This window comes from Melospiza georgiana, chromosome 9 (genome assembly GCF_028018845.1).
Source record: "Melospiza georgiana isolate bMelGeo1 chromosome 9, bMelGeo1.pri, whole genome shotgun sequence".
In the NCBI taxonomy this organism is placed as follows: domain Eukaryota; kingdom Metazoa; phylum Chordata; class Aves; order Passeriformes; family Passerellidae; genus Melospiza; species Melospiza georgiana.
The window spans coordinates 4,608,872-4,635,704 of NC_080438.1; the positions used below are offsets into that span (position 1 = coordinate 4,608,872).

Genomic DNA, 26,833 nt, shown 5'->3' on the forward strand with positions numbered 1-26,833 from the left:
TAAAAGCTCAGCAAGGCAGCCACAAGCACCTGCAGCTCTAGAGACCCCCTGACAAGCCAGGATTCCTCCCTGGCTCCTGGAACCAGCTCTTGGTTCCATGGCCAGCAGATGCAGGGCCATGGATGGATGCATGGGCAGAACCACACCTCAATCTAGGTGTGTTTTATTTCTGTATCCCTTTGGGACACTCTTCCTTCCTTACCAACAAGGCTCTGGCAAACCATCTGCATTTTTTGGATATACATGACTGGAGTAAATGCCACTGACAGCCATTAGCAGAGGAGGAACTGGGAGACAGCAGCAGCAAAACACTTCACACATTCAGCCCACCACATGTTGGAACTGCAGAGAGACAGAGAGGGGAGGGAGAGAGACACTTAGGCAATCCATCAGTGTTGCTTTATTAAAATCTTTATTCACACAATGTTGCTTTATGTGGGATCTGACCCCGGGGGATAGGAGTAGAAAGTCATGATTGCATTCTGTTTGCTTATTAGCAACTCCATTTGTGCAGCAGCTCCCAGGGGCCTCCTCTGGCACATCCAAGAGGGGGGGGTCTGCTTCCAGCATCCTGCTCCAGCTGCTGCACTAAATAAATTACCTTCTTAATAAATTAGTACTTTTGAGCTGAAGTTTGTTTTTGGCAAGACGCACTCCAGTTCATCAGCTGCTGGAAGGAGAGCTGACTCGAGTGTCTCCTCCCCCTGATGGCTGACTTGGGAAGGAGAAGGAGGTAAATAGCAGATGGCTGATGAGGCTCTTTAATTAGTTCTTGATTTCTGTGCTTCCAGTGCTCTGATATCATTGATAGCATGACACAACCAGCGTGTAACCTCTGGGGCCAGTGGGTGACACGTGCACAGTGAACAAGAATCAGAAGGTGTCTGGAAAGCTCCTCCCCAGAGCACCTGCCTTGCAAACAATGCTATTTTTGAGATTCAAGCAGACCCTGTTGGAACGTGGATGCTGCTCCTCATTTCCTTTGCAATGGTTACAATTTAAAATCTCCCAGGGTTCTGTGTTTGAGCAAAACAACCATCACTGCCAAAAAGGCAGAAATTGTCACAAGGCCAAAACCAGATCTTGCCGATTTTGGTTTAAGAGAGGAATTTATTTTTCTTTCTTGCTGCAGAACACCAACCTCCAGTAGTGTTTACAACAAGAGGCATCAATATCACAAATAAAAAACCAATCCCAAAAACCAACCATTTCTTGCTTCCTTCTACTGATAATGCTGGACTTCATGCCCTTTGTCCACAAGTAAACCAAAATAAACCAATACCCTGCTTTAAATCTTTGACATTTATACTGGGGAAAAACTCATCCCCAGGCTCCATCTGACAGTAAAAGCTTTAGCTAAGAGCAACATGTAAATCCTCAACATTAATTTAATTTCAAAGACTGAAAGGCCATTTTTTGAGCCCATTATTAAATCAAATGTAAATATCAAGAGTGATCATATAGAAGTCAAAAATTAAATTTTGGTAGATCCCTCCCAAAATATTAAGAGCTCATGTTTAAGCTCAAAAGAAGAATATGCTTTTAGAAATGCTACAAGCCACCAATCATGTGCTTCACTATCTCCTCTTTGGGTAAATCATCTGAAATTTCCTGGGAAACAGCTTAAACCAGCTTGCTCCTGCCACAAAGGCACCACCCAAAGTGTGTTCTGTTATCAGCTGATAGAGGCAAGAGCTTCAGTGTCCTCAGAGCTGGCTGTGTGTCACCATCCTGACTAGGAACTCCAGTAAATAACTCCAGATCCCATCCCATCATCTCATTGCTCTATGGCATCTATGGTTGTGGCCAAGTCCAGAAGAGAGCAAGAATAACAGAGAATTCAATCCCAGGTAAACAGTCACATTCCACTTTCAAGATACTCTGCTCGTGCAGTGAGAAAAAGACTTCAACAAAATAAAGCAATGCCTGCATTTTTCAGATAAACCCTCTCCCTGACACCTCCTGGACCAGGTGTGGCCAAGGCGCAAGAACAGAAAACAGCTCTTCACCTGCCTGCCACCCAGCAGTTAGAGAAGAGGAAGTTAGATTTTCCTGACAAGAAAATCAAGGAAAAGGGCTCAAACTGACATTTTGGTGCTCCTGCTCTCGAGTTCAGTAACCTGTAATCACTTAGGGAAGGGAGCTCCTTCCTTACACTAAGGCCCATGCTGGCTGAACACTGATCCAAAGCTGTTCAATTTGGACACAGTGATGAAGCTGCTTCTCTTCTGGAGACACAAACTGAGACCTGCCCCAAAGTGATCAGTTCCATGACACAAACTCAGCACAGGCTGCAGTGCTGAAGGACAACAGGACTAGCACAAGGTGAGTGTTGCAGGCCTGTCCTGAAAGCCAACTCTTCTCTATCTGTGGCAAAACCACTAGTGAGGACTCCTGATGACCATCCCAGGCAGAACATTGCAGAGGGGGTTGCAGGAAGCAACTGGGGAAGGCAGAAAACCTCCTGGAAGTGGTCACAGCTTCTGAGCTCAGCCACAGCCAAGCCAGGTGAACGTGGGACCCCAGCACTGGTGTCCCCAGAACAGCAGTGCTGAACTGTGGTCACAGGGAGCAGCAGGAAGCTCTCTCAGGTGAGATGAAGAAGACAGAGCAGAGCTCAGGGATGTCTGCACACCTCAGGTGACTGCTGGTGACTGGGGAAGTCCAGCAGACACCTCTTCCTCCAGTCCCACATGCCCAGAGGCTGCACAGCACTCAGGGCTCACAGTAAAGCAGCCTGACCTCGCCACACAGAACTGCTGCCAAGGACAGATTCTGTCCTCCTCAGCTACAAGAGAATGAACATTTGGTTATAATGGACACAGGACTGCAAGGATATTTTCTCTACTCAGACCTTGCCAGATTAATTGAAAAAAAAGAGGGACAAGACACATGGAAACTTACTATAACCCCTTAACTATCAAGTGCTGTATAACCACCCTGTCCTCTCCTAAATCTCCAACCCTGTGGATAAACCTTCGATAGGACTTCAGCAAAAACACTGAAGCATTATCACATATGAGGCAGCCCCCTTTCCCAGCCTTTTATCAAGGAAAAGCCAAGTGAGCAGCAGGTCCCCTCTCCCACCCCTCAGACAGCCAGAAGAACATCCCACCCCGGGGGGTGGCACAACTCTTCAGTCCAACAGTTATTTTATTCACCCCTGCTCGTTCTCTAGAGAAGCAGTAAAATGCCCAACCAGCTCAGAGCTGATTGTGTACAACCCTGAATGAACAAACTCGCCAGAGTAAAGGGGGAAGAGAAGGGGAGGGGACTGTTCTGTCCATCTCTGAGGTCCCCTGCAATGCAGTCCACAGAGGATTCAGTGTTCCACACTCTGCACAGCACCCAGAGCCGCGTTCGTCCAGCGCGGTGCCCACTGCCGGCAATGGACACGGCACAGAGGCCACCACGGGGCTGAGCCACCCAGGCTCCTTCCCACCTCTCACTGCTGCCAGCCCAAGGAGACAGCCACTGTCACCTCCCTTCCTCTGGCCTGGGAGCTGTCCTGTTCATGTCAGTCCATTTGGCCACAGCCCTTCTGAACTGATTGTGCTGTTTTTCTATCGCTTGTTTGTTTGTTTGTTTTTTAAAAAAGGAGTTTCATCTCGTGTTCCTGCTAGGATTACAAGTGAGACAGAGTCATCCTGTCTTCCACCAGCACCACATCTGGCCCAAACTGGTCTGTGCACTGCTTCACTGTAGCCAGGATGCTGAGGAGCCGCTGGTCCAGGGCGTCCAGGTGAGGGGTGGAGAGCACAGGTGAGATGGGGTCATGAGACATGGCAGTTTTTAAGGCAGACTTCAGGACTCCGTTCTTCAGGTAATTCAGCCTGTTCCAGGTAGAAACCCGGATGCTGCAAAAGAAACAAACACACATCACCACACCAGGCTCCTGCTGCATCCCTCTGGGAATACTGGCTCTTCAAGAATGGAGACTCAGTGCAGAAGTGGGTTTGGGATGGCAGGGTCCAGGTGGAACTGCATCTCAGACAGGATCTAATGGAATTTGAAAATTAAAGGTGATGAAGAATCAATCTGGTGTGACAAAACTCTGATGTTACACAGGAACACTTCCAGCTGAGAGCACAGAAGGTCTTCAGTCCTGAGTCCTCCCAGACACAGTCTGGAAAGGAAAGGAAGGAAAATCAACAAATTCAAACAAAGGTCACCTCAGGAAGAGCATCACTGACCAATAATGAATCACAAAGGACAAAAGGCAGTTGACCAAACTTTCAAGAAAGAGAACACAGCAGTGACCTTTCCTCTTCACTGGCCACTGAGCTTGCTTGTGTCAGCTCATCTCAGCTCCCATGTTCTGTGAAGTCTCTTGGGATTCTCCCCCAAACCTTTCAGGGCAAAATCTTTAGCATCCCTGGTCTAAACTCTTGGGTTTGATGGCTTCCAATAAAACCAGCAAAATAAAGTGTTGTAACAAACCTATAGTTAAAACAATTATGTAAAGTAATTATCATATGGCATTTGCCCAGTACCAGAAAGAAGGAAAATCTGAAAAGCAGGAAATTGCATAGTCTCACAGAGATAAACTTCTCTGGTTGCATTTGGGGGAATCAAGATGACAAAGACACCAGAAGAATCTCAATAAAGCACGAAATTAAACATACATTTAAAACTAATGCAGGAAATCTAAAGAATTTAGAAGTTTTTTAATTGTTCTGCATGTGACTTTTAAAAAGATCTTGCAGAACATGGGCCAGGTGTACTGCAGCATGCAGGAAGCTGTGCTTAGTGCAAGATGAGAGCCCAGGCTTTCTGCAAAGGTCCCAGGCTTCAAAGGTCCCAGAGAATTTGGAAGACAGAACCTTTCAAGACAAGCTTCACAGACAAGCTCCATTTGGAAGGCTTGAAGGAGTTCATGTTGAAGTATCAGAGTCAGGAAATTGGTATCTCAGTATTTTTCTGTCTGGAAATTTTCACAGAAGCCCAGAAAGGCCTGGACTGGAAGGGACCTTAAAGAACATCTCATTCCACCCCCCCTGCCATGGGCAGGGACACCCTCCACTAGATCAGGTTGTTCCAGACCCTGTCTTACCTGGCCTTGGACATTTCCAGGGATGGGGCAGCTACAGCTTCTCCAGACAACCTGTGCCAGGGCCTCTTCAGAGGGCAAAAATTCTTCTCAATATCCCATCTAACTGCCCTCTGTCAGTGTGAAGCCATTCCCCCTTGTCCTGTCACTGCAGGCCCTTGTCCAAGTCCCTCTCCAGCTCTCTTGGAGCCTCTTTAGACACTGAAGGGGCTCTGAGGTCTCCTCAGGGCCTTCTCTTCTCCAGGTTGAACACCCCAGCTCTCTCAGGCTGTTCCAGAGGAGAGCCACTCCAGCCCTTAGAGCATTTATTTCCTAATGAGAAGTAGCAATGGCCTGGTAAGAGACTGGACACAGAACAGAAATCAAAAAGTCACAGCCTCTGAAAATAAAACCACAGCTCACAAGGCCAAAGCAGAAACAAAACTCTGCAAAGAAACTACACATTTTACTTGAGAGGAGCCCCCTGAGCAGGGCTGCAGGCTTGTTTTAGAAACCATGTTTGGAATTCTTAAATTGTCTTTATTAAATTGCCATCCTTCACTACTGTCAGGGAGAAGTCAAGCAGGGATGAGAATGCTGATTTGCCAGGAGCTGGGTGGGACAGCTGCAGATGCAAAGTGCCTGCCACACTGACTGTGGGTAGAGCTGAACCACTGACCTGGAGGTGAGAACACTTTCTGCAGCCAACCTCTGCCTTCCTGAAAATGGATTCCTCAGCTTCTTGGGCAGTGCCCATCCATCAGACAGACAATATCTCAAAAAGTACAGCACTGTGGACCCAAGCAAACCTTTTCAGGTTGCCAGAATGCTCCCAAGTTAATGAAATTGCAAACCTAAGGACAGAATTACCTAAGTGAACAGCACTCCTGTGTTTCACTTACATGCAGCACTGATAGAGAGGAGCCAAGATGCTTCTTTCATCCAGGGCAGGGTTTCCAAAGCTGAAAAGCAAAATGAAAACCAAGTGAACCAGCTGAACTCCTAAGGTTGTTCTCAGCATAAAGGGCTTTGTAAAGAATTCAGAGAAATCAATACTAGGCAATTTCATGCTCCAAGAGATCAAACAATATAAATTAAAATATAAACAGTCAAAGACCAGTTGCAGATATAACTTTCATCAGCATGAGCTAAGCAGGTAAACAGAAGCAGCATCAGCATACCCAGTTCTTTATCAGACCAAGATAAGTTTAGAAATGATGCAGGGGTAAGGAATAACTGCTATTCTGGGCATGCAGAATGGGAGCTTTGCCTGTCTGACACAGCTGGGCAGGGAAGCAGCCCAACAGCACCAACAGTTCACTAACAAGGTGATCAACTTAAACAGTTCAAGCCAGAAGGCTTCCATAGTATTTCAAGTTTCATCCAAACACATGCTGGATTTATTTTTCATAGTTTCACCTTCCTCATAATACTGTTTTAAACTAAGAACTTTCCCTTCAATAAAGATGAGTTGCTGCAGGGGCCTGGCCTTATGCTGCCCAAATAATTCTGTTATTCATAGCTTTAAAACTCAATAAGCTTCCAGGGAAGTGGTCATGGCACCAAGGAGCATCTGCTCTTACTCACATGGTTTAGTTTTAGGTAGCCCTGTAAGAAATAAGGAGTTGGGGTCAGTGACCCTTATGGGTCCCTTCCAAATTGAGATCTACCATGGTTCTATGAAAAACTGTCCCCTACCCATTATTTCAAAGGAGCTGAAAGTAATTTAAAATTTTATTATAAATAAATCACTTAAATTTTCAAGAAAACAATTTACTGTCAGCCTGCAAAGCCCCACCACAAATATTTTCATAATGCCATAGGAAAGGACCATAACAAAAGGACTTGACCTTCAAACCCCATATTCACTTCCAGTGACTAATCCCTTACCTTCCTTCCTCCCAGCACATTGTCAGTGAGGAACAGAAAGAACATTTTTGCCAAATTCACCTAAAGCAGCAGTAATTAAGCAGTCCCAAGGTGGAATGCATCCTGCTGTCCTACTGGAGTATTACTGAATAGGCTGATGTCAGAAGGATGGATGGAAAGATGGAAGGAACAACAGAACCACTATACAAAAGATAAATGGGAAAGGAAAGGTAACTCCAAGCCTTGCAAGGATCTGCAAGGTCTCAAGTGCTGTGTACACTGGGTACAAGTGCTGTGCAGAGCCTGCCACAGGAACTGCTGGTCCTTCACAGCCACCAGAAAAATAAACAATCCAGAATCGCTGGACTAAATTATGAGTAGGCAAATAGACGACCTTTATGTTTTTAAGAAAAATCAATCAAATTGTTATGATTTAAACAAGGCTGTGTCTTCAATGTGATTTTAAACCTAAACTATAGTGGACAATATAAAAAAACTATAGCAAGGACAGAAGAATTCACATTCTAAACACATTTTAAAAATATTTTTGTTCAGGTAAGAGTTAATGTCCACATTTAGAACATGATCATTTTTGTGTTTGGTATCACTTCTACCTCCGTTCTAAACTGTGAACCTTTCAAAGCCAGAGTAGGCATATCCAGAAGGCAGGGAATGCCCAATAATTCAGAAACACATCTTAGAAAGATCTGCTTTTATTACAGCACTCACTTATACTGACTGGTGATAAATAAAAAAGCCAAAGTTTTCAATCTTCCATTAATTAAAAGCCTAAAAGGAAAGGGCATTTCTGGGATAGGAGGAGAGACTTGAGCAAACTTTTGAAAGTTGCTTTGGGAAATACTGTGTTAACTGGGGAGTTTCTGTAGATTGAGTAGGACTTTGCCAAGACAGAAGAGTATCTAAAGCACAATCACAGAGTCCTAAAATGGTTTGGGTTGGAAGAGTTGGGTTAAAGCTCATCTTGTTCCATCCCCCTGCCATGGGCAGGGACACTTCCCACCAGACCAAGGTGCTCCAAGCCCTGTCCAACCTGGCCTTGGATACTGCCAGGGATGGGGCAACCTGTGCCAGGGCCTCCCCACCCTCAGAGGGAAGAATTTCTTCCTAATATCTGATATAAATCCACTTTCTCACTTTCTTTCAGTTTGAATCCATTCCCCCACGTCCTGTCAGCACCACAGCCTTGGAAGGACCCTAAGATTTGGTGATAAAAAGGAAAGAGTATTACAAAAGCTACTAAAGAATAAAGAGAGGAAACAGAGAGAGAGACAGAGCAGCTAACTGTGAGCCCTTGCAGCCAGCACTGCCGGGGCAGCAGGCCAGGCCAGGCTCACCTTTTGGCATTGTCCAGCAGGATGAGCATGCTGGCTCCCTCGTCGTCCTGGAAGCTCTCGTAGTGGTGCCGGTCGGCGTTGCCGATCAGGTAGTCGAAGACGGCCGTGTCGATGATGTCCAGCAGGCGCGGGCCCGAGTCGTACGGGGACGTTTTCTTCACGGCGTCGCAGTAGCTCTCGTCATACTCCCACCTGCAGCACGGGCAACCAAGCAGCCTTCAGGGAACCACCCTGCTCAGCAGCAGCAGCTACAGCTGCCCTGGGGCACTTTGGGTGCACCAAGAAAGGGCAGCAGCCCAGGCTGGACCAAGAAGGAAGAGCTGGACAAGTGTTTATGAGCAGAGTAAAGCCTGCATTGACATCCCAGCCTATGGAGCAGCTCAAAGATACACAAAGATCATCTTCCTATGGAAAACAAAGAGTTTGCTTCCTCACAACTCCACAGTAGCCAGCCTATGTTATGGGAAGATTACTGCCATGCCTTGCCTCCCTCAATTTCCCAAGGAACACCTCAGTTCTGTGTGTGTTTCCATTGCCTTGAGCTGTTTCCATCAGGCTTTTCATCCTCTTCCTTTTTTCTTTTTAATGGGCCCCTCTGCCCCCAGAAGGGCTTCACAGTGGTCACTGTCCCTCACTCACAGCTGTCTCTTTCCTCCCCTCCTCTGTACAGTATCTCACCTTCTCCACTGACATGATTTCAAGCTTCCCTCTTATCTCCTTCTCCACATAATTTCATAACACAGATGTCATGTCTCAATTCTCCAAAGCTAGGATTTTAAATTTCCTCATTTTCTTCTTTACAGCTTCCAAAGCTGTTCAACACCACCAGCAAAAGAGCCAAATCTCTGGTGTATATCCTTTCCATCTGTCCAACTAAATAACAAGGACATCTTCCACGTAAGGACTGAAACAATTCTTCACAAAATAGCAGTTAAATTGGAAATGCCTTAAACCATCTGTGATTTGGAAACAGAGATGGAAGAAACACAAGCTGGAGAGACTTTCTGACATGCTCAAAACTGCAGATAGTCATAAAAGTAGGAAGATCAGAATTTACTGACTACAAAAGCCACATATCCCACTTCATCTTCTAGTGGTCTGGAACCAGAGATCCCAATATCCCACCTTTCTTCCAGATGTCCAAATCAGAGAGCTTAAAAATTTATCTTCTCAATGTTCCTAATAATAGATCACCATGTTCCTCAAATGCTGTGCCTAAATCCCCCTGGGAAGAGGGATCTTTGTACCAAGGTCCAACTCACACTCAAGGTGTAGCACAAATCCACACAGCAGTGGATTTGTCTCAGAACCTCTTCTCCTTGTTCTGGCTACATTTCTTATGCTGCATCCCACTCTCCCTCAAGTGTTTCTTTTTCTCTCCTTTTACTTCAGAGCAGTACTTAATCTCCTTGCCACAATTGTTCAGATATGCTATGCTCTCTCATTGTCCATGCAGTGCTTCAAGAGACACTTTCATCCAACACTCATTTCTGATTATTTACATTGTATTAGCACAGGCCTTGGAAGGTCAGAGATTTTGTCCATTACACCTCCATTAAAAATTACATACACTAATGTGCCTGTGTGAATTATGTTCAAAAGGTCAGCTTAAAACAGCAGCTAGAGCAGGAAAAAATTCTTACAGTTATTTTTTCATAATTACCAGGCACAGAAAAAGGAGAGCATGACACCAAGAACCTTTAATTCTGATCTCTCAAAGTGAAATGTGCAGCATGACATGGTGAAAAACACCAGAACCTTGTAACCTCATCTGAAGGAGGCAAGTGTGAGTTTAAATACACCAAATATCAAATCAGCACAGGAATCAAGGTAAACCCCTGTGTAAGCAGGCAGGGTGTGATGAAAAGGAGCCTCTCAACAGGAGGAACACCTCCAAGAAATTCATCCTGTTCATCACTGCAATGTATCATGTACTGAACACAGCTGATTTTGACCTGCTGGGAAAGAAAAAACATCTGCTGCTCAAAATTCAATCTGTGCATTTTGTACCCTAAAACAATTCAAGAGAGCCTTTGGATGAGATTCTTTCTGAGAACAATCACATAATTGGAAATCAATGGATACTTTAGATAAAGGACTGAAAATCTCTTCTAATCACTTTCAAGTTCAAGACAGAGTCAGAAAAATTTACTAAGCTCAAACCCATTTGTTCAGGTCATGGCAAAAACATTCCCACCTCAGGAACTCAGATGTGTTACATCTATTGCAGAATGGTGCTTACAGAAGGACAAATGTGGGATTTGGCATTCTTGACATGCTGAGCATGGTCACCAAATAGTGATGGCATTCAAAGCAAAGGACTTTCCAGGGTGTGTTGATGTGGCACTGCCTGATTTTTTGGTAACAGGGGAAGGCCACAAGTTTGGCTTCTATAAGAAGCTGCTGGAAGCTTCCAGCATGTCTGACAGAGCCAATCTCTGATGGCCAGCAGTGGAAACATGACAAGTGATTCCCCAACACAGAACCTGGATGGGATTGGCCTCTGGGCACTGTGGGATCTTGCAACAGTCTTTGAATTGGTGCAAGTTGACAATGGTACCTACAGGCAACAGTTTTTCTTCTAGTCGAAGAGGAGGAAGTGAAGACATGTGAGGAAAACAACATGGAGCCAACTTCTTTCTTTTCCACCAAGGTCAGTGGAAACAAAAGAAGGGGAGGAGGTGCTGCAGATGTCTCCAGGAGCCAAGATTCCTCTGCAAACCATGGTGAGGACATTGATAAAACAAACTGTCCCCTTGCAATGCATGAATTCCAGGGGGGATGCAGAGATCCACGCACAGCCCATGGGAAAAGTGCTCATGGCAGAGTGGGTGGATGCCAGAGAAAGCTGTGGTCCAGTGGGAGGCCTGAAGAGAGAGAGGGCCCCTGCTTCCAGAGAGCTTTATTGTTCTCTCCTTGCTCCCAGACTGGAGCAGCCTATCCTTAAAAGACTGCATCCCATAGAAAAGTGACCCACAACAGTTTTATGATAACTGTTTGCATGTGGGAGGGACCCAATGGCATAGCAGAGAAAAGACTTCTTTCCATGAGTGAATAGGAAAAGCTCTCCAATGATGAACCAAAACTCCCACACCCTGTCTTCCTGCACTGTTGGTGGAAAGGAAGGTGGGGTTGGGTGGAAAAAAGGTGGTTTTTTTACTTCTCATTATCCTCCTCTGACTCTGTTAATAACAAATCTACTTTATACCTTTAAATTTGAACCTGTTTTGCCCTTAGAGTGGTTTTTTTTCTCCTAGTCGTCATCTCAACTCATGAGTCCTTTGTTAATTTTCTTCCCTCTCCTCTGCCCAACCCTAACAGAAGAGGGTAAGTGAACAACTTTTGTGAGTGCCTGGTGTTTGGCCAGTGTCAAACCATGACACAGGGCCTAGCTTAAGTTAAACCAGTCCACAACTCTGAAAATGAACTACAAGGATCATGAAATTAGGTATGGCACAGTGCTGCCACATTTCAGGGGCCACAGCATCAACAGAAGGTCCAGTGGCACAGGAGAAGAATCTTAGCCTGCCCACAGACAAGATTTTCAGAGCTTGGAGTGCCTGCATTGGGGAAATCTGTTCCAGCCAAGATACAGGAAAAGGGCAGTGCTTAGTATTGTGGAAAACAACGAAGATTTTTTTTTCTCCCTCATTTTAATTTCAATTTTATTCTGGACTTCTCAGCTTCTACGGTTGTGCTAAGAAAGCTGTCAACACAACTAGTTTTGTGTTGGGTAGGTTTTGAAAGCACTCAGAGCTCTTTAATTAACCACGGGCCATTTCAGTGCTAATGATCATCTGTAAGGAATGACACTGCCACGTTCCCTCTCATACCTGGCAAGTTTGCCCTCACGGTAGGTCCTGCCCCAGGGGTGCCGGTGCTTCTGCAGGGGCCACACGTCCGGCAGCCACAGGGTCACCGAGCCCTCCATGATGTCCCCATCTGCACAGGCTGGCTCTGTCTCCCGACAGTAGTAGCACTTCCCATAGAAGCAGGTGTTATTGCCTTCACAAGAAAAATGAAGAGGTATCAAATGAAGAGGTATTAATCCAAGGAATCCAACTGAAATTCAGGAGCGTGTTGCTGCAGCAGAGGTTTCCCCATGACAGGATTTCACTGTGCTTGTCTTTGGGGTTCCTGTCTCTGAAAGGCTCAAAAGAGATTACACAGACATCCATTCCTTCAGAGCAATTAAATAATAATATGACAAGGAGAGAGCAATTAAATTATATTTTCTAATGACTTTATCACTCTGAGAATTAATACATCACACTCTCAACAAGTTTTTGTGATTCCTTCCTAGTCCTGAGGACCCTGACTTTGCAATGTTAACACTGCTTGTTTTTCACAATTCATACTTCATGTGTCAGATTTCCAACTTGAAAAAGCTGACCAAAGAGAAATAAGTGAAAAGAGACCCAAAGGGATTTGGTGCCCTGAGACCTGCCACACATCTCAGTACACAAACTGACTCAGCAGAGGAGACAGAACCAAGTATCATTCTCACATGATCTAGCAATGCAGATCTGTCACAGCTTCATCAGTGTCTTCTGACAGGAGAGGAGCAACAAAACACTGCAGCCTTTAGTCCACTAACACTGATGCATCCTGGAGTAGCCTGCATTAGTAGTTTTAGTTTAACCTTTTCTATCCTCCCCTTTTCAACCCACCTTTGCTTGAACCTCTCCAAGTTAAATCCAGTTCCATGCTCACAGATGTTCTTCCAGAATATTCTTCAGCTATGTCTCACTTGGTTGTGATGACCCTCTGTCCTTTCTTCTCTTCCTTTGGTTCTACATCCAATATCCTCCCCAGAGCAGGCTCAGCTCTCCAAATGCCATGTTCCTCCCTTTCCACCCTCACACATCCCTGCCTCTCAGGCCTCCATCCACACCCTGAGCTCCCAGAATCCTGTCACTCAACCTGAGGATGTCACAGATCATCACCAACACAGAGCTTGCAGACCAGATCTCTCATTTGTATGGAAAGCCTGCAAGTCTCTCTTCCCATCCAGGGGCTGCAGCAGGTCTAGCAAGACACAGAATTCTTTTAGATTCTAGCTGTAACTCCAGTAAACCTGCACTAAGTATGAATGAATTCTCTCTTCTTCAAAACCTCAAGAATTTGGTCAAATTTGGCCTAACAAAACATCATAACCTCCTCCAAAGATCCACCCATTTCTTTAGTTCCTGCTTTGCAGAATAGCAGTTCCAAGGAATCTAAGGAGGAGCAATGAACATTTCTGGAGCCTTACTTCTCAAGTCAGCACTGCTGCTAGCAAACAGCTTGGTAATCTTGGCTGAAATTGGAAAATGGAAAGCCTGCCTGAGGCAGGAACCCCATGTGAATGCCAGGAGAGGCTGATGAGGCTGAGCTGAAACTTTCATCTGGAAGTTGCACCTTGTAAGTGGCAGTGTCAGGCAGCAGGTGAGACTGCCAGCAGTGCTGCAAATAGGAACGTTACCAGCGGTAAGGAACAATCATCTCTGGAGCCTTCTGATTAGGAAATGAAACAAACAAACAAAAGAGTAATAATTGGATGGTTTATGAAAGCCTCAGGGAGTTAAGGCTGCAGCATAAGTAATTTCTTGGTGCTTAATGACCACCTGGTAGGAGTTCACATTAATAGCTTCCATTATGTGTCCTTCACAGCATTATTGCTGTAAACAACACAGGGAAGTTCTGCCATTGGTTGTAAATGCTCTGCAGGCTCTGATGCAGCACAAACAACATCTAATACCAACCAGTGTGTCAGCTCTATAAATTACCCCAAATCACCACTCTCTTCACATTAAATACAACTTTATTCTCTTCTTTTCAGGTCTAATCACAGACTTTTCTAACCATTTTTGACAGCAGAGAGAAAATTCTTACCCAAAAAATAAAAATCCCATCTGTAACAGCAGCATGAGGGAACAGTACTTGAAGAAAACCAAGTCCTCCTTGGGGTTATCCAAGATCTCTCCTGGCACAGAAAGAGCTTCCTGCATCATGGTTAACTGCTCTGAACTGTGTCAGGCTCCCACAGCTCTTTTTTCCCATGAAGGATTTTCCCTTCCCTGGGCAGCACAGCCCATGAATGCACTTACCCACAGTCATGAAGGTGCCCAGGAGCTGCTCCGTGGCCACGGGCTTGATCTCCGTGCGCAGATTCACAAACCTGCCAACCACCAGCGGGGCTCGGCGGAAACCCAGGATTCTGATTTGGGGACAAAAAACACAGCCTGAGAACTGGCAACACAGGCAGCAGTTCAACACTAAAACAAAAAACCCTCTCAGTCTCTGTCAGAGATGACAGAGACCAAAGAGTAAAGCTGGAGCCCTGCAGCAACCTCCTCTCTTCTCTGAGGCAAAGTAAGGAAACTCATTTTTCTTATGTGCTTGGATATTAAACTTACTTTATAGGCCATCAGTGACATCCTTTGTTAAAGCAACAGAGGATGCACCATGCTCCAACTCTCAGAACTCAGACCTCACACCAGAAATATCCATCATGTGTCTGAAGCAGGCTGAAGCAGGAAAACCATATGGGCTGTGGGTTGGTTCACCTGGAAAGATCATTTCTAATTTGTGGGAACCACTATCTATTAAAATGTTGTGCTTAAGCCAAATTCAATTACACTTGAAAGCAACCAATCCAAGAGTTGTTTTGTTTGGCACAAGGAAAGAGAAGGGAAGAGAGAATGGTAGAATAAAAGTGAATGCCTGAAAAGGGCCTGGAAAAACAGAGGTGGGAAGAATACCCATAAAACTTGCAGTTACAAGATCCAGGTTCCACTCCCATGCCTGCCACAGCCTTTGCTCTGTGACCACAAATGACTTGGGTGTTTGTAATGGAATTTTAAAAGTGCTTAAAGTACAAACATCAAAGGAGTGTCAGCCCCAACTCTCTTCATGCACTTTTGACACCCTCTGGATAAAGATCCTGAAAAGGTATTCCTGAAGAATAAAGAGGTGCAGAGCCACAGACAAAGACCAGAGAAAAGAAGCAAAAATCATGATCAAATGGACAGCAAAGAAGAGTTAAGTGAGATTTGGACACTTGAGAGGCTTTGATTGAATGTTCAATCATTGCTTTTTCAGGGAACCTGAAGCCTGTATGCTCCTTGAAAGCACAAATGGACTGACATCTGGCTCCTTTATCTTTTTATCCTCTTAATGTACCCTGAGTTTGGCCCACAGCACAAGCTGGCTGTAGCAGCAATGGGTGTTACTCAACTACTAATCATCCTGGATATTCTCATTCTTCCTAGAATTACTGATTTCTACTGTGCAACGAGCTCCACAGGTGAATCAGGACTAACAGACATCTCTGTCACCACCTGTGAGTTTAGTCACAGTGATAAGGCTCTTTTCTATGTACTGAGAAACTTCAGTTTCAGTTTTTCTATCCTTTGTTATATTTGTCCCTCCTTATTCCTTTTCTCAAGATTTTATGTGTTTTCACCTCCAAATCTTCCTATGAGGAAACAGAGACTGTGCTCATTTCTGTTATGTGAAATTGCAGCTCTAGCAGCATTTCATAACTATTGACATTCAGTGCCTGCTGTATTCTGTCCCATTCTTTGAACATCCTGTAATTTTCATTTTTTCCTGTAATTGCACCTCCAGCACAGGTCCACAAAAGCACCTGGGTACTCCAAGCACAATTAGGATATGAATAACTGGATTTCCTCTAGGATGCACTGATGTATATTTACTCTAGACTAAATTGTTAGTCTAGACATCACTCTTGACTTTTTAGTGAACTGGACATGAACTTAGCACACACATTTAGTATTTCAGACTCTTCCACAGCATTTGGCTAAGCTCTTTCTGCCCTGTAATATTAACTAAAGTGGTTTCAGGGCTCATTCTCCTTTCCAAACTTTTCACAAGTATCTAAAATGTTACATTCTTGAACAGATCTCAGAAAGAAAGTTTCACAAAATGAACTAATTCTTATTTTGGCTTCAGTGTGGTAAATTGGCAGGTCAGAGGCAGCTCCCATCCGAGGTGCATTCTTCAAAGAAGCCCTTTCTTTGTGGTGTTTTCCACAGACAATCAAACCAGGTAAAGCAGTAATTCCATACCTATCCAAGTGAAAGGCTGCCACCTCTGCGTTGTGTCTGTCGTAGCCAGCGTAGGGCTCTCCCTCCACTATATAATCCCTGGCATATCTGGAATTGAAATAAATCAAATTTAGTGAGTCTATGTAGAATCCTGTCAATTCTGCTGTTCAGAGTAACAATTTAATAATAGTTAGAGTCACTGGGTCACTTTGCAAGTGACTGCCAATGGAGAGTGGAAAAGCATCAATGGGATTAAAGTGCCCAGACTGTTGAAGTGGTAAGTAAGGAGGAAAGGTCAGTGATGTACAGTGGTGTCCAGAGCTTGGGAAGCAGCTCACATTCCAACCAATACATTGTAATCCAACCATATGCCAGGTCACATCTTAGAACAAAGAGCACAGACCCTGCTGTGGAACAGGGGGGGCTATTTGTCCTGGAAAGCAGCAACTCCACAGATGATTTTGGGGTTAGAAAGAATTGTACATTAACAATTCTCATTAACAAATACAATCTTGTATTGTGGAGGAGATGGCAAATGCAATCTTTCGTAGATAGAAAATCAGCAAGTGTGAACCTGAGGACAATGCTGGGTATAAACAGAGCCTTTAATCTGTCAGAGAAAAGACATGGTGAACAGCAAAAACCAGAAATTAGTCACTCATTGCAAAAACAATGGTGCATTTTGGTGAAGTGCAAGGCTTTTTGCTCCCCTTTTTATCTTTTAGTAGATGGTACTTAGTCAAGGCAAACACCAATTTCTCAGGTGCCTGACATTTGAATCAGGGCAGATACTGCCTCAGCACCACACTGCAGCTGAGTGTGAAACACCACAATCAATACTAAGCAAAGGGGTGAAATGCAACATGTTTTCAAATAAAAAAGGCCAGATTAGGTTATCTATTTTCTTATTTCCATCTATGTATCAAATTGTGTAAAGTGGATTATTTCCAGCAGAATTTGTGTTCAAGCAGCAGCAACAGCAGTGTAAGAGCAGGCACAGAGCTGGACCTTGCTGTTTTAGCCTTGCTCAGGGAGGATGTGGGGTGAGAAGACAATCCACTTCCCCAGCCTGAGCAATGCTCCAGCTTCTCTGCAGGGCAGCTCAAAAGAGAATTCACCAGTGCAGGATTCCTGCCAAAGGGGAGCCTTCACCAAACCAGCACCTTCTGCCACATATACCACCAGATGTGATGACAGCAAGTATTATTTGCTAGTAAATAGGGCTGAATTTCAAGTAAATTTGAAATGAGACAGTGAATCCTCAGAACATGTCCTCCAAGGCAGGTCTTTGGTAGGTACTTACAGCTGGCTTTTGGAAACATGGTCACGTTTTGAAAGCTGCAGAGCTAAAATTTATTAGTAAATCCTGACCAAACTCTTTGTTTCCATGCACAGTAGGCACCTAGTCCTTTCCAGAGCAAAAGTAATGAGGGAATTCCTTCTTCCCCTGCTGGGAAGTTTGCTCAGAACTTTTCCTAGCAGTAACTTTGACAGAGCTTTCAGGTCCAAAGCTGGTTAAATAGACTCTCCTGCAGTGCCAGAACAGGACTCTGCCCACAAGCCTGGCTATTCAGCAGTCACAAACAAAACATGGGCCCACCAGGATGGCCACGCCACCCTCTCCAGTGCTCCTATAAACACTCCCAGCTGCATGTGTCCTTGCTGGAGCTCAGAGCCTGGGTTTGCCTGCACAGACAGGGCATTGCAGAATGCAGTTTAACTCTCAGTTAATGCTTGACTGCACTCCCTGGCACAGAAAGCTCTATGGGAATGCTGTGAATCCCCAGTGCTTCCACTGGAGGAGATGCCTCCTGTACCACCAGGACTTTGTGTGCAAGGCTGACACTGCCTGGGCCTGCAGGGGAGCTCCAGCCAGAGCAGGAATTGGCTGTACAGAGATTTTTTTTTCTCATTCTCTAATCATAGAATCACAGATTGGTTTGGGCTGGAAAAACATTTCATTCCAATTCTGCTGCCATGGGCAGAGACACTTTCCACTAGACCAGGCTGTTCCAAGCCCTGTCAGACCTGGCCTTTGAACACTTCCAGGGATCTTCCTCTGGACAACCTGTGCCAGGGCCTCACCATCCTCAGAGGGAAGAATTTCTTCCCACTATCCTATCTATCCCTGCTCTCTGTCACTGTGAAGCCATTCCCCTTGGTCCTGTCACTGCAGGCCCCTGTCCCAAGTCCCTCTCCATCTCCCTTGAGCCCCTTTATGCACAGGAAGGGGCTCTAAAGTCTCCCTGGAGTCTTCTGTTTTCCAGGTGAACAGCCCCAGCTCTCTCAGCCTGATTCCAAGCAGAGGTGCTCCCACCCTCAGAGCATCTTTGTGGCCTCTGCACTCACTCATTAACAGGAAATCTTAATGCCTGCTTAGCCCAAAATCTTTTTCTGTGATGACACTTCTCATCTGCAGTGAAATCTCCAAAAACACACCCAGTCTTACTTTTTAACAGCTTTCTTCTCCTTTTCCCCAAAGACAAACAGTTCAAAAAGCTTTACAGCCAAGACTTTCCAAAACTTTTCAGAACATTTAATCATGTCAGTTTTTTCTGAGGATCATTGTAAACTGAGGCCATACCAAGGAAGTATCACTACCCTCCATTCTCCAGTACTCACTGCTGGCAGACAGAAGGCTCAGGGGCCCTCACTCTGACCTACCCAAACCATTTTTACAGCTACATTCAACTACACCAGACACACAGATGTACTTTTGAGACCACTGCCAAGTTTCCTTCCTTCCCTGCTCCTGAACTGCACCCTCTCCTGACAGTCTGACACAACAAGGAGGCAAAGCTTGTCTCCAAACTGCCAGAAGCTGCACTTCCACAGGCAGGAAGATACTGCTCAGAAACACCAGATCCCCTCAGGACTGAACACAGTGATTATTCTTTTAATCTACAGACAGGCTGTATCAAGGCTGTACAGCCTGAGAGACAGCTAATGTTACTAAAGCACCAACAAGGTTCTATTCTGTGGATGCCATGGGACAGAGAGAGAGAAACAGCAAGTGTTTCTCACAGTGACTTGTGAGGAATTTCAGGGAGCTGGAAAGATGTGATAACCTGTTGACTATAAACAATTTGCAGGTGCTGTTTGTCTACTTTATTTGAATCTGTTCCTCTCAAGGACAGTGTGTGAGCAAGATGTTTCTGTAAGTTAGCCAACAGAATAGAATCTATCCTACCACTGTATAAAAATCGCATGGTTCATTTGAATAAAGCCTTCTGTGCCTTTTCTACAATCCTGCCTCTTCCTGCTCCTGCCCCGACCCCAGTGCACAAGTGACATTATTCTGTCTCAAAAATAACAGGAGATGGTCTTTCAAAATTCCTAACTTAAACACTAATGTGACAACATGAAGAATAGTATATGTAAATGAAGCAGTTGTTAACGCAGACATTGAAAGCAGTATTTACCTCTTGGGCTTGAAGACAACCTTCTGTCCTCCTTCAAGTATCAGCAGAGCTTTCAGCTGCGTGCCTTTGTAGCCCACATCAGCCTTGATGATCTTCTTGGTGCTCATGGCGTGCATGACGGCGCCCAGCTCGGGGGTGTCCTCGGGGTACACCTCTCGGGGCACCACCCACTGCGCGGCGATCTCCCAGGGCGACTGCAGCGTGTGCTCCAGGCGCGGCTCCAGCGCCACGCGCAGCCCCGCCAGCATGCGCTGGAACGCGCGCTGGTCCTCGCGGTGCGCGGCCGACGTGTCCAGGTTGTCGATGAGGAAAACCTTGGTGAAGATGAAGATGACGAGGAGGATGGCCAAGAGCACGACTCGCTGCTTCAGCTTCATGGTGCCTTCTCCCCTGAGCCTTTCTTCCGAGCGTTACGGGAAGTCTGTTGGAGATCAGGGTGAGGAAGGGGGTGTTAGTTGGTGAGTTTCATGCCTAACTTGCATTGTAAAAGATGTCTCAGCACCGAAGCGTCTCCTGGTACCCCTAAAAATAAACAAAACACAAACTTACAATCCCGCAGATCCCACCAAACTCAAAATCAAGTTTATGCTTGGAGCATAAGCCTGCACTCACAGAAACCTGTATCCTACAGCCTGAACACTTGTGTTAAAACACACTGGCCTTGCTGCCTTCCTGCACAGAAGGGGAAATTGCCAGACAGCATCTCTGCACAGCTGAAATCATAGCAGCTGCAACCACCACAGGCAAGACTTCTGCAGGGAACTGTAGTTTAACGTGATTGCTCCAATTTCACACGCACTCTTCCATTAGTGCTAGATCCCATGATTGCTGGTGTCCTAAAGACAATCCCTCAGCAAAGCTCCCAGGTCGATTTTAAGACAGCTCACAACAGTGAGAACAGCTGCTCAACCTTCTTTCTTGAAGGTACAACACATAAGCACAGAATAGACTTAATTGTTTATTGCCTTTCATTTGCTGCCATTATAATTTACTCAGCTTTTTTTCCATTCTTAAAAAAATATGAGCTGGGGTGGGGGATGACATCTTTACTTCCTCACAGTTAGCTAAGTTCCTTCTGCACTCAACTGTAAAACCCATAACCACAGAAAATACACAAAGTGTCTGCAATCTCAACCAAATTAACTAGAAAAAATATCCCAGACCACTTGCCTGTTCTCACATCCTCACCTACAACAGTTAAAACCACATCTGTTTCCATATTTACAGTGGGCTCCAAGACACATCTGGTCCCTCAAGAAGCCTTGGCCAGGGCAGTGTTTGCATGTAAGGACCAGAGAATGCACCATCAACTGTACTGGGTTATAGAGACAGAATTACCTTCCTAGCATTAGCTGAATGCAGTCAGAAGCCAAAGAGAAAGGGGACATGAGGCACACCTCCGAGGGGCACTGGGAGCCAGCAGGAATTTCTCTTCAGCAGCCACAGTGATCATGCAAACCCCAGAGAGCACCCTGAGCTGAGGGAGGACTGACACAGAAAAGCCTTTTCATGCAATTCAACAGTAAGTGTATAAATCAGCCATAATTAATCATGGCACTGGAAAAAATGAGCTGCCACAGGCTCCTTCACCAGCAGCAACCACAGGACAGCCAGGCCATGCCTGGTGAGGCACACACAGGTCACAGCCCTCAGTGCACAATCAGGCTGGCACGGTGTAAGAGTATAGTATAAAAGTATAAAAGGACATGCAAAGCCACAGAGGACTCCACAGCACCCAGAACAGATTTACATGAGGTCTAGAGCAGACCCCCCCAGCCACACAGCTCTCCCACATCCCTGCTAGCACTCACAGCAGGACAGAGACCCCTGGGATGCTTCAGACTAGAACCACAGTCTCCTGTTAACTGTGTAGTACTGATTTTAACCTGCTGGAAAATAAGTGCTTGCGCTCACACTGAAAGAGAACAAATCACATGTTTATATGGAAATTAGAGCATATTATTATTCTTCATCTAGTTCTGTTTTGGCAGCCTGTTCTTCTCCAGACAGCACTGCCACCTGCACATTACCCACTGCAAGCACAAGAATGTGAAGCACACACAAGGAAGATGCACCTGACCCAAAAGCTCTCACTCCTGCAGATACAGACTCACCCAGGAACAGATCCTTAAATAATAATCACATTATTCTTAAACCTAAGCAGACAAGCAAAGCGGATTGGCTGCACCTGCACCCTCTCATTTTAACTGCATAATTCACTCTTTAGAACTACTAATTCTGAATCATTTTGAGCACTGCTTCCACTCATTTTTAAAATCTATTAGAGTTTGTAAGGAGTTAGGCAGAAGAACAGAGGTCATGTCAGAACAGTTACTCCTGGCTGTGGGATATGAGTATGACTACACTCACATTTTAAGAAAGCCTCACAGTGCAGTGCTGGCTGATTAAAGCACTAAAGCTCAGGGCAGGGTGTTTCACACCTCTGCAGCTCAATATGAGCACTCACTTTACTACACCGATTTCCAGGAATGCTGAGTTTCTCTAGGGATATTCTTCCTGGGACTTGGGGGGAGAATACAACTACAGCCACTCAAATGAAAGGTAATTTACTTAGTTTATCTTCTGTTACGGCTTTGAACCTAATTGTGGCTGAAACCCTCCAATGAGGTAAACAGAAGTTACAAAAATAAATAAAATTCAGTATTTAACTATTTGCTGGTGAGCTGGCCTTCACTTTTTAGTGACATCTGAGGACATGAGTCATCGGCTGCCTTCCTCCAACAAACACCAAAGCACCCCCGAGGTTGCCATGCAATCAATTTCCCAGTGCTCCAAGCACAGCCTGCACTTTGCTCCCTGGTGCCAACATTACACTCTCTGCTCTGCAAGCCAAGGGATTTGAATCCTTTTTTGAACAAGTTTACCACGGACAGCAAGAACTTGAGGTTACTGTTCTAAATTGAAGATGGCAAGGGTGACAGCGTCAAGGCAATGTAAGAAAATATTTATGCTGTTTTGGAAGAAAGTAATTTGAAAAAGACAAGTCTTTGGCAAAGTCTTGGATTGGAAAGGAAGATTATGAGAACTCCAGAAGTGTCAAGCTGGCCCTGGAATGAGGTCAGAGATGAGAAAATTGAAATAACAATACACCACCAAAATTTTAAAAGGGAAAAAATAAGGTGAGCGTGAGCAGAACTCTGGAATGAACAGCAAAAGGGTCTTGGACAATGACAAAACTAAACACAGCCAAAAAGAGAAAACAGCCAGAAATAAACAGCCCTAGCAGCTTTTTAATGCTGTAGTCAACTGCAAGGTTTGCCTAAGAAATGTTTCTTGTTCTTCACTACCTCTTTGGGAAATTTCCTGATCAATTCTTTCTCTTATTACAACCAGGTCTTTATTCTCAGCAAGTAGGAGTCTCCCAACTCAATATACCAATAACAGCATCTCCTCAGTATCATGGAGGGGTCACTGTGCACACAAAATTAAAGAATTAAAGCATGTCTTCCGGCATTAAATACCAACATCAGATCACTTCACTCCCAGTTCAAAAAACAGCATGCAATTTGCCTGTTACAAAAATTACAGCTACTATAAGCAGCCTGCAAAGTTACCAGAAAAATCCCACAAGACATTTTTTATTGGAGTCACAAAATCAATGGCGTGCCTCATATCACAATCTTATTTTTATATCATAAAGCTTTTTAGCTGCTATGTCAAAAATACTTGCGTGTACAATTTGCCAGGATTTCATTATGCTCCAAGTCACAAATCAGGTCCAGGGCCAGGCAAAGGTTTAGTTTGGCAGCATAAGTACACAAAAAATCATAGCTCAAACAGACACTGATCTGAAATGGATATGGTGAAAGTAGAGTCTAATTCCTGTTTAATGCAAGGGGTTTTTCTTATATACACTATACCTTTTGGGATCACCTATCAAAAGGCCTTTAGAAGTTCTCCAGTAAATCCTGGAAAACGCCTTGAAGAAACATCGCACACAGTAGTGACATTTTCCTCTTCCCCAAACATCCTTCAGTCTCACCAGATCAATCTTCCTGCCCATCCTCCCCTCTCTGGCCAGCTCCTTGGTGGCTCATGCCTCCCTTCTCTGTGTGAGCCTTGTTATTCCAGTTTCCACAGGCAGGCTCCCACAGACCTTTCCTTGGATTTCTCAGACTCATTCTGTCACTTCCACTCTCTGCGTGCTGCCTGCCTTGTGTACAAGTTTAGTCACCCAGTGCTCAAGGCTTCCCACGTATTTACTTGTCTGCTCTTTCTCCATCTCCTTTCCTCCTAAAACCCTTGTTATCTACAGGCAAAATCTGTGACAGTCTACACTCAAACTTTCCACAAACACAACTGCACCCCTGGTTGAGAGCTATAACACTGATAAATGTGAAAGACCACGAGCATTTTAACCACTGCAATATCTCTGCCTGCAGCTGCAACAATCAGTAACGGCCTGAAATATTCTCACAGCTCTGGAAAGAAACAAAATAATTTTGTCCATCTGTCTGCCCACCTTGGCCTGCTATATCCCTTAGTTAACTTAAGAATCTGTCACCTGCATTTCTGCCAAATTTGTCAGGACTATCTGCATGAGCTTTACAAAAACCACAGGCCGGATAGAGGACAGAAGCCTTGAGAAGCCAAGGACAACTGGGTAAATATCCTGAATCCTTCCCAGCTGCCGGCACAGCAAACAGGAACACCTGACTCAGCTGGCTGCACAAATAAGGACAGGGTGGGCTGGATCCAGGCAGCTCCTGGGTGCAGCCCTGGGGAAGGAGAAGCCACCAGGCACTGAGGCCCCTGGGAGCCAGGCAGGAGCTGCTGGGGTAGGAAGTGGCAAACAACTCCTCAGGAAAGCAGGCTGCATGAATCCTCCTTGCTGAATGACTTTCCACCAAGCACCGTTTCCTATGGAAACAAAGTTTATATAATCACACTTTTCACTTAGATCCACCAGCCAATTCCAAACGCATCTGAGAGGACAGTGGATGTTTTGAAGCCAGGGTTTATGTGTTTATTGGAAGCTGGCAGCCAGGGGTGCTGCAGGAAGGGCCACAGTGTTGGCTCAACAGTTGTCTGCTTGCCTTGGCCATGTGGGCAACCCAGGGGCAGGGAGCTGGGAATGCCACGTGGGCAGGGAGGGATTGGGAGCACTGAAAGGGGGAATGGAACAGGACAGGGGCAGGAGCCAAAGGCACTGATACAGAGGGTGCTGGGACCTGGTCAGAAGACAGCCAGAACAACCCTCCCTTGTTCCCATCCCAGTTCCTGACATTCCCCCTGACCACTACAGGTCAATAAAACCAGCTGGAAATGCTTTAGGGAGCCTTGTTCCACTTGGAAATGAAGCCAAGGCAGTGAGAAAATTCTGCAGTTTCCCTTCTCCACTTGACATGTTTATTCATCTCCTACATAAGACTGACATTAAAAATTTAGTGAGGGTCCATGTACCCATCTGGATTTTAGCAGTGATGAGCCTGTCTCTGCTGGAGGATGGTGCCAATCAGCCTGCCCCACTCCTGAGGGGAGGCAGTGGGATTCTGGTGTCAGAACCAAGCTGACAACTTTGTACCACGAAGCAAAATAAACTCTCCACCTCAAATGGAGGCAAATATTGTAGTAACTATGTAGGTCAGACTTAAGGACACGACGGGTGCATGGAGTAATTTTCAAATTAAAACAAGACACGAGAACATCTGTTCTGTAATAAATACAAGGTGAGATCCAATCACAATGAATCCACTGCAAACCTAGGATCTACATTTTACAGTTTACTCTGTTTGCTCAGCCCCTAAAGCACTATGGATGTTGTAGGGCCTCAGAAGGTACAATGAAACAGCTGCAGTGCTTATGCACATCTGTACCCAGAAAGGATCCAAAGAGAGATATCCTTAAAAAGGGGTCAAACCCATGCCTTTAACAACCACAGCCAGCACTCTTCTATGGACACACACATTGAATTTTTCCACCAGTGGACAATGACCTTCGCCAAGCTGCGCCTGGCACTGGGTGAGAGCCCACGGTGCAGACGGCTGTTCCCAAGGGGTAGCAGATGGCCAGAGAGGCTTCACAGCTGTACGGGGCTCGGTCCCCAGCTCAAAGCGAGCATCCAGAAGACGAACGAACCGCAGCAGCGCAGATACAAATCCCATCTGCCAGAGCCGCGTCCGTGCAGCCCCCGCCGAGCGGGGCTGTCCGGGGCCGGAGGGGCTGGAGCGAGTGCAGAGAAGGGAACAGGGCTGGGGAAGGGTCTGGAGCACCAGTCTGGGGCTGAGGGAGCTGGGGGGGCTCAGCCTGCAGAAAAGGCGGCTCAGGGGACCTCACTGCTCTGCACAACTCCCTGACAGGAGGATGCGGCCAGGTGAGGGTGGGCTCTCCCCTCAGGTAAAAAGCGATAGGACAAGAGTACGGAGCCTCACCCTGCGCCAGAGGAAGGGGTTGGTCACAGGGAGGAATTTTTTTCACGGTAAGGGTGATTAGACATTGGAACGGGCTGCCCGGGCAGGCGGCGGAGTCACCGTCCCCGGAGGTGGGTAAGGAAAGCCTGGACGTGGCACTTGGTGCCGTGGGCTGCTTGACAAGGCGCTGCTGGGTCACTGCCTGGACTGGAGATCCCGGAGGTCTTTTCCAGCCTCACAGACTCCCGGATCCTGCGATTCTCCCGCCGCGGGGGCCCCTCCGGCGCTCCGCCGGGCGCAGCCGCCCCTCCGCCCCCTCCCTCCCTCCCGCCGCCAGGCCCGGGAGCCCCTGCTGTACCCGCCCCGGGCCGCAGCAGCGCCGCGTCGCGTCCCGTCCCGCTCCCGTCCCTCAGGCGCCGCCGGCCCAGCCCCGCCGCCCGCGCCCGCCGCACTCACCGCGCCCGCCGCCCGCCCGCCATGGCCCGGCCACCGCCGGCCCCCGCCAGCCCCACAACATGGTGCCGCCCAGCGCCCCGCTCCCGCCTCCCAGCCAATGGGCGCCCGCCCCGCCCGCCGCGCGCCGCCCGCCCGCCAATCAGCCGCCAGCGCTGCCCTGGCCGGGGAGACGCGGCCGGGCGCCTCCAATGGGAACGGCTGGGGGGGCGCCCGCCAATAGGGCGGCGGGGTTAACCCTGGTCCGGCCGGTGCCGCTGCTCGGCTGCGGGGAGGATCCCCG

At 46.3% G+C, this 26,833-nt stretch overlaps 1 protein-coding gene across 3 annotated transcripts; it reads right to left on the reverse strand.

The window, feature by feature from the left end:
* Positions 1-391: 391 nt before the first annotated feature.
* Positions 392-26,594, reverse strand: FAM20B (FAM20B glycosaminoglycan xylosylkinase). 3 transcript variants are annotated; one of them, XM_058030471.1, is made up of 8 exons: positions 26,554-26,594; positions 19,727-20,248; positions 16,326-16,412; positions 14,343-14,452; positions 12,087-12,258; positions 8,254-8,445; positions 5,932-5,991; positions 392-3,857 (listed from the first exon to the last, which is right to left on the reverse strand). In XM_058030471.1, the coding sequence occupies exons 2-8, from the start codon at positions 20,101-20,103 to the stop codon at positions 3,626-3,628; spliced, it is 1,230 nt and encodes a 409-aa protein (XP_057886454.1). In that variant the 5' UTR covers positions 20,104-20,248; positions 26,554-26,594; the 3' UTR covers positions 392-3,625. The 3 variants fall into 3 exon arrangements, with proteins under 3 accessions (XP_057886454.1, XP_057886456.1, XP_057886455.1); XM_058030473.1 differs by having other exon boundaries at positions 19,727-20,147; positions 26,554-26,582; XM_058030472.1 differs by lacking the exon at positions 26,554-26,594 and adding an exon at positions 25,654-25,670.
* Between the last annotated feature and the right edge of the window lie 239 nt (positions 26,595-26,833).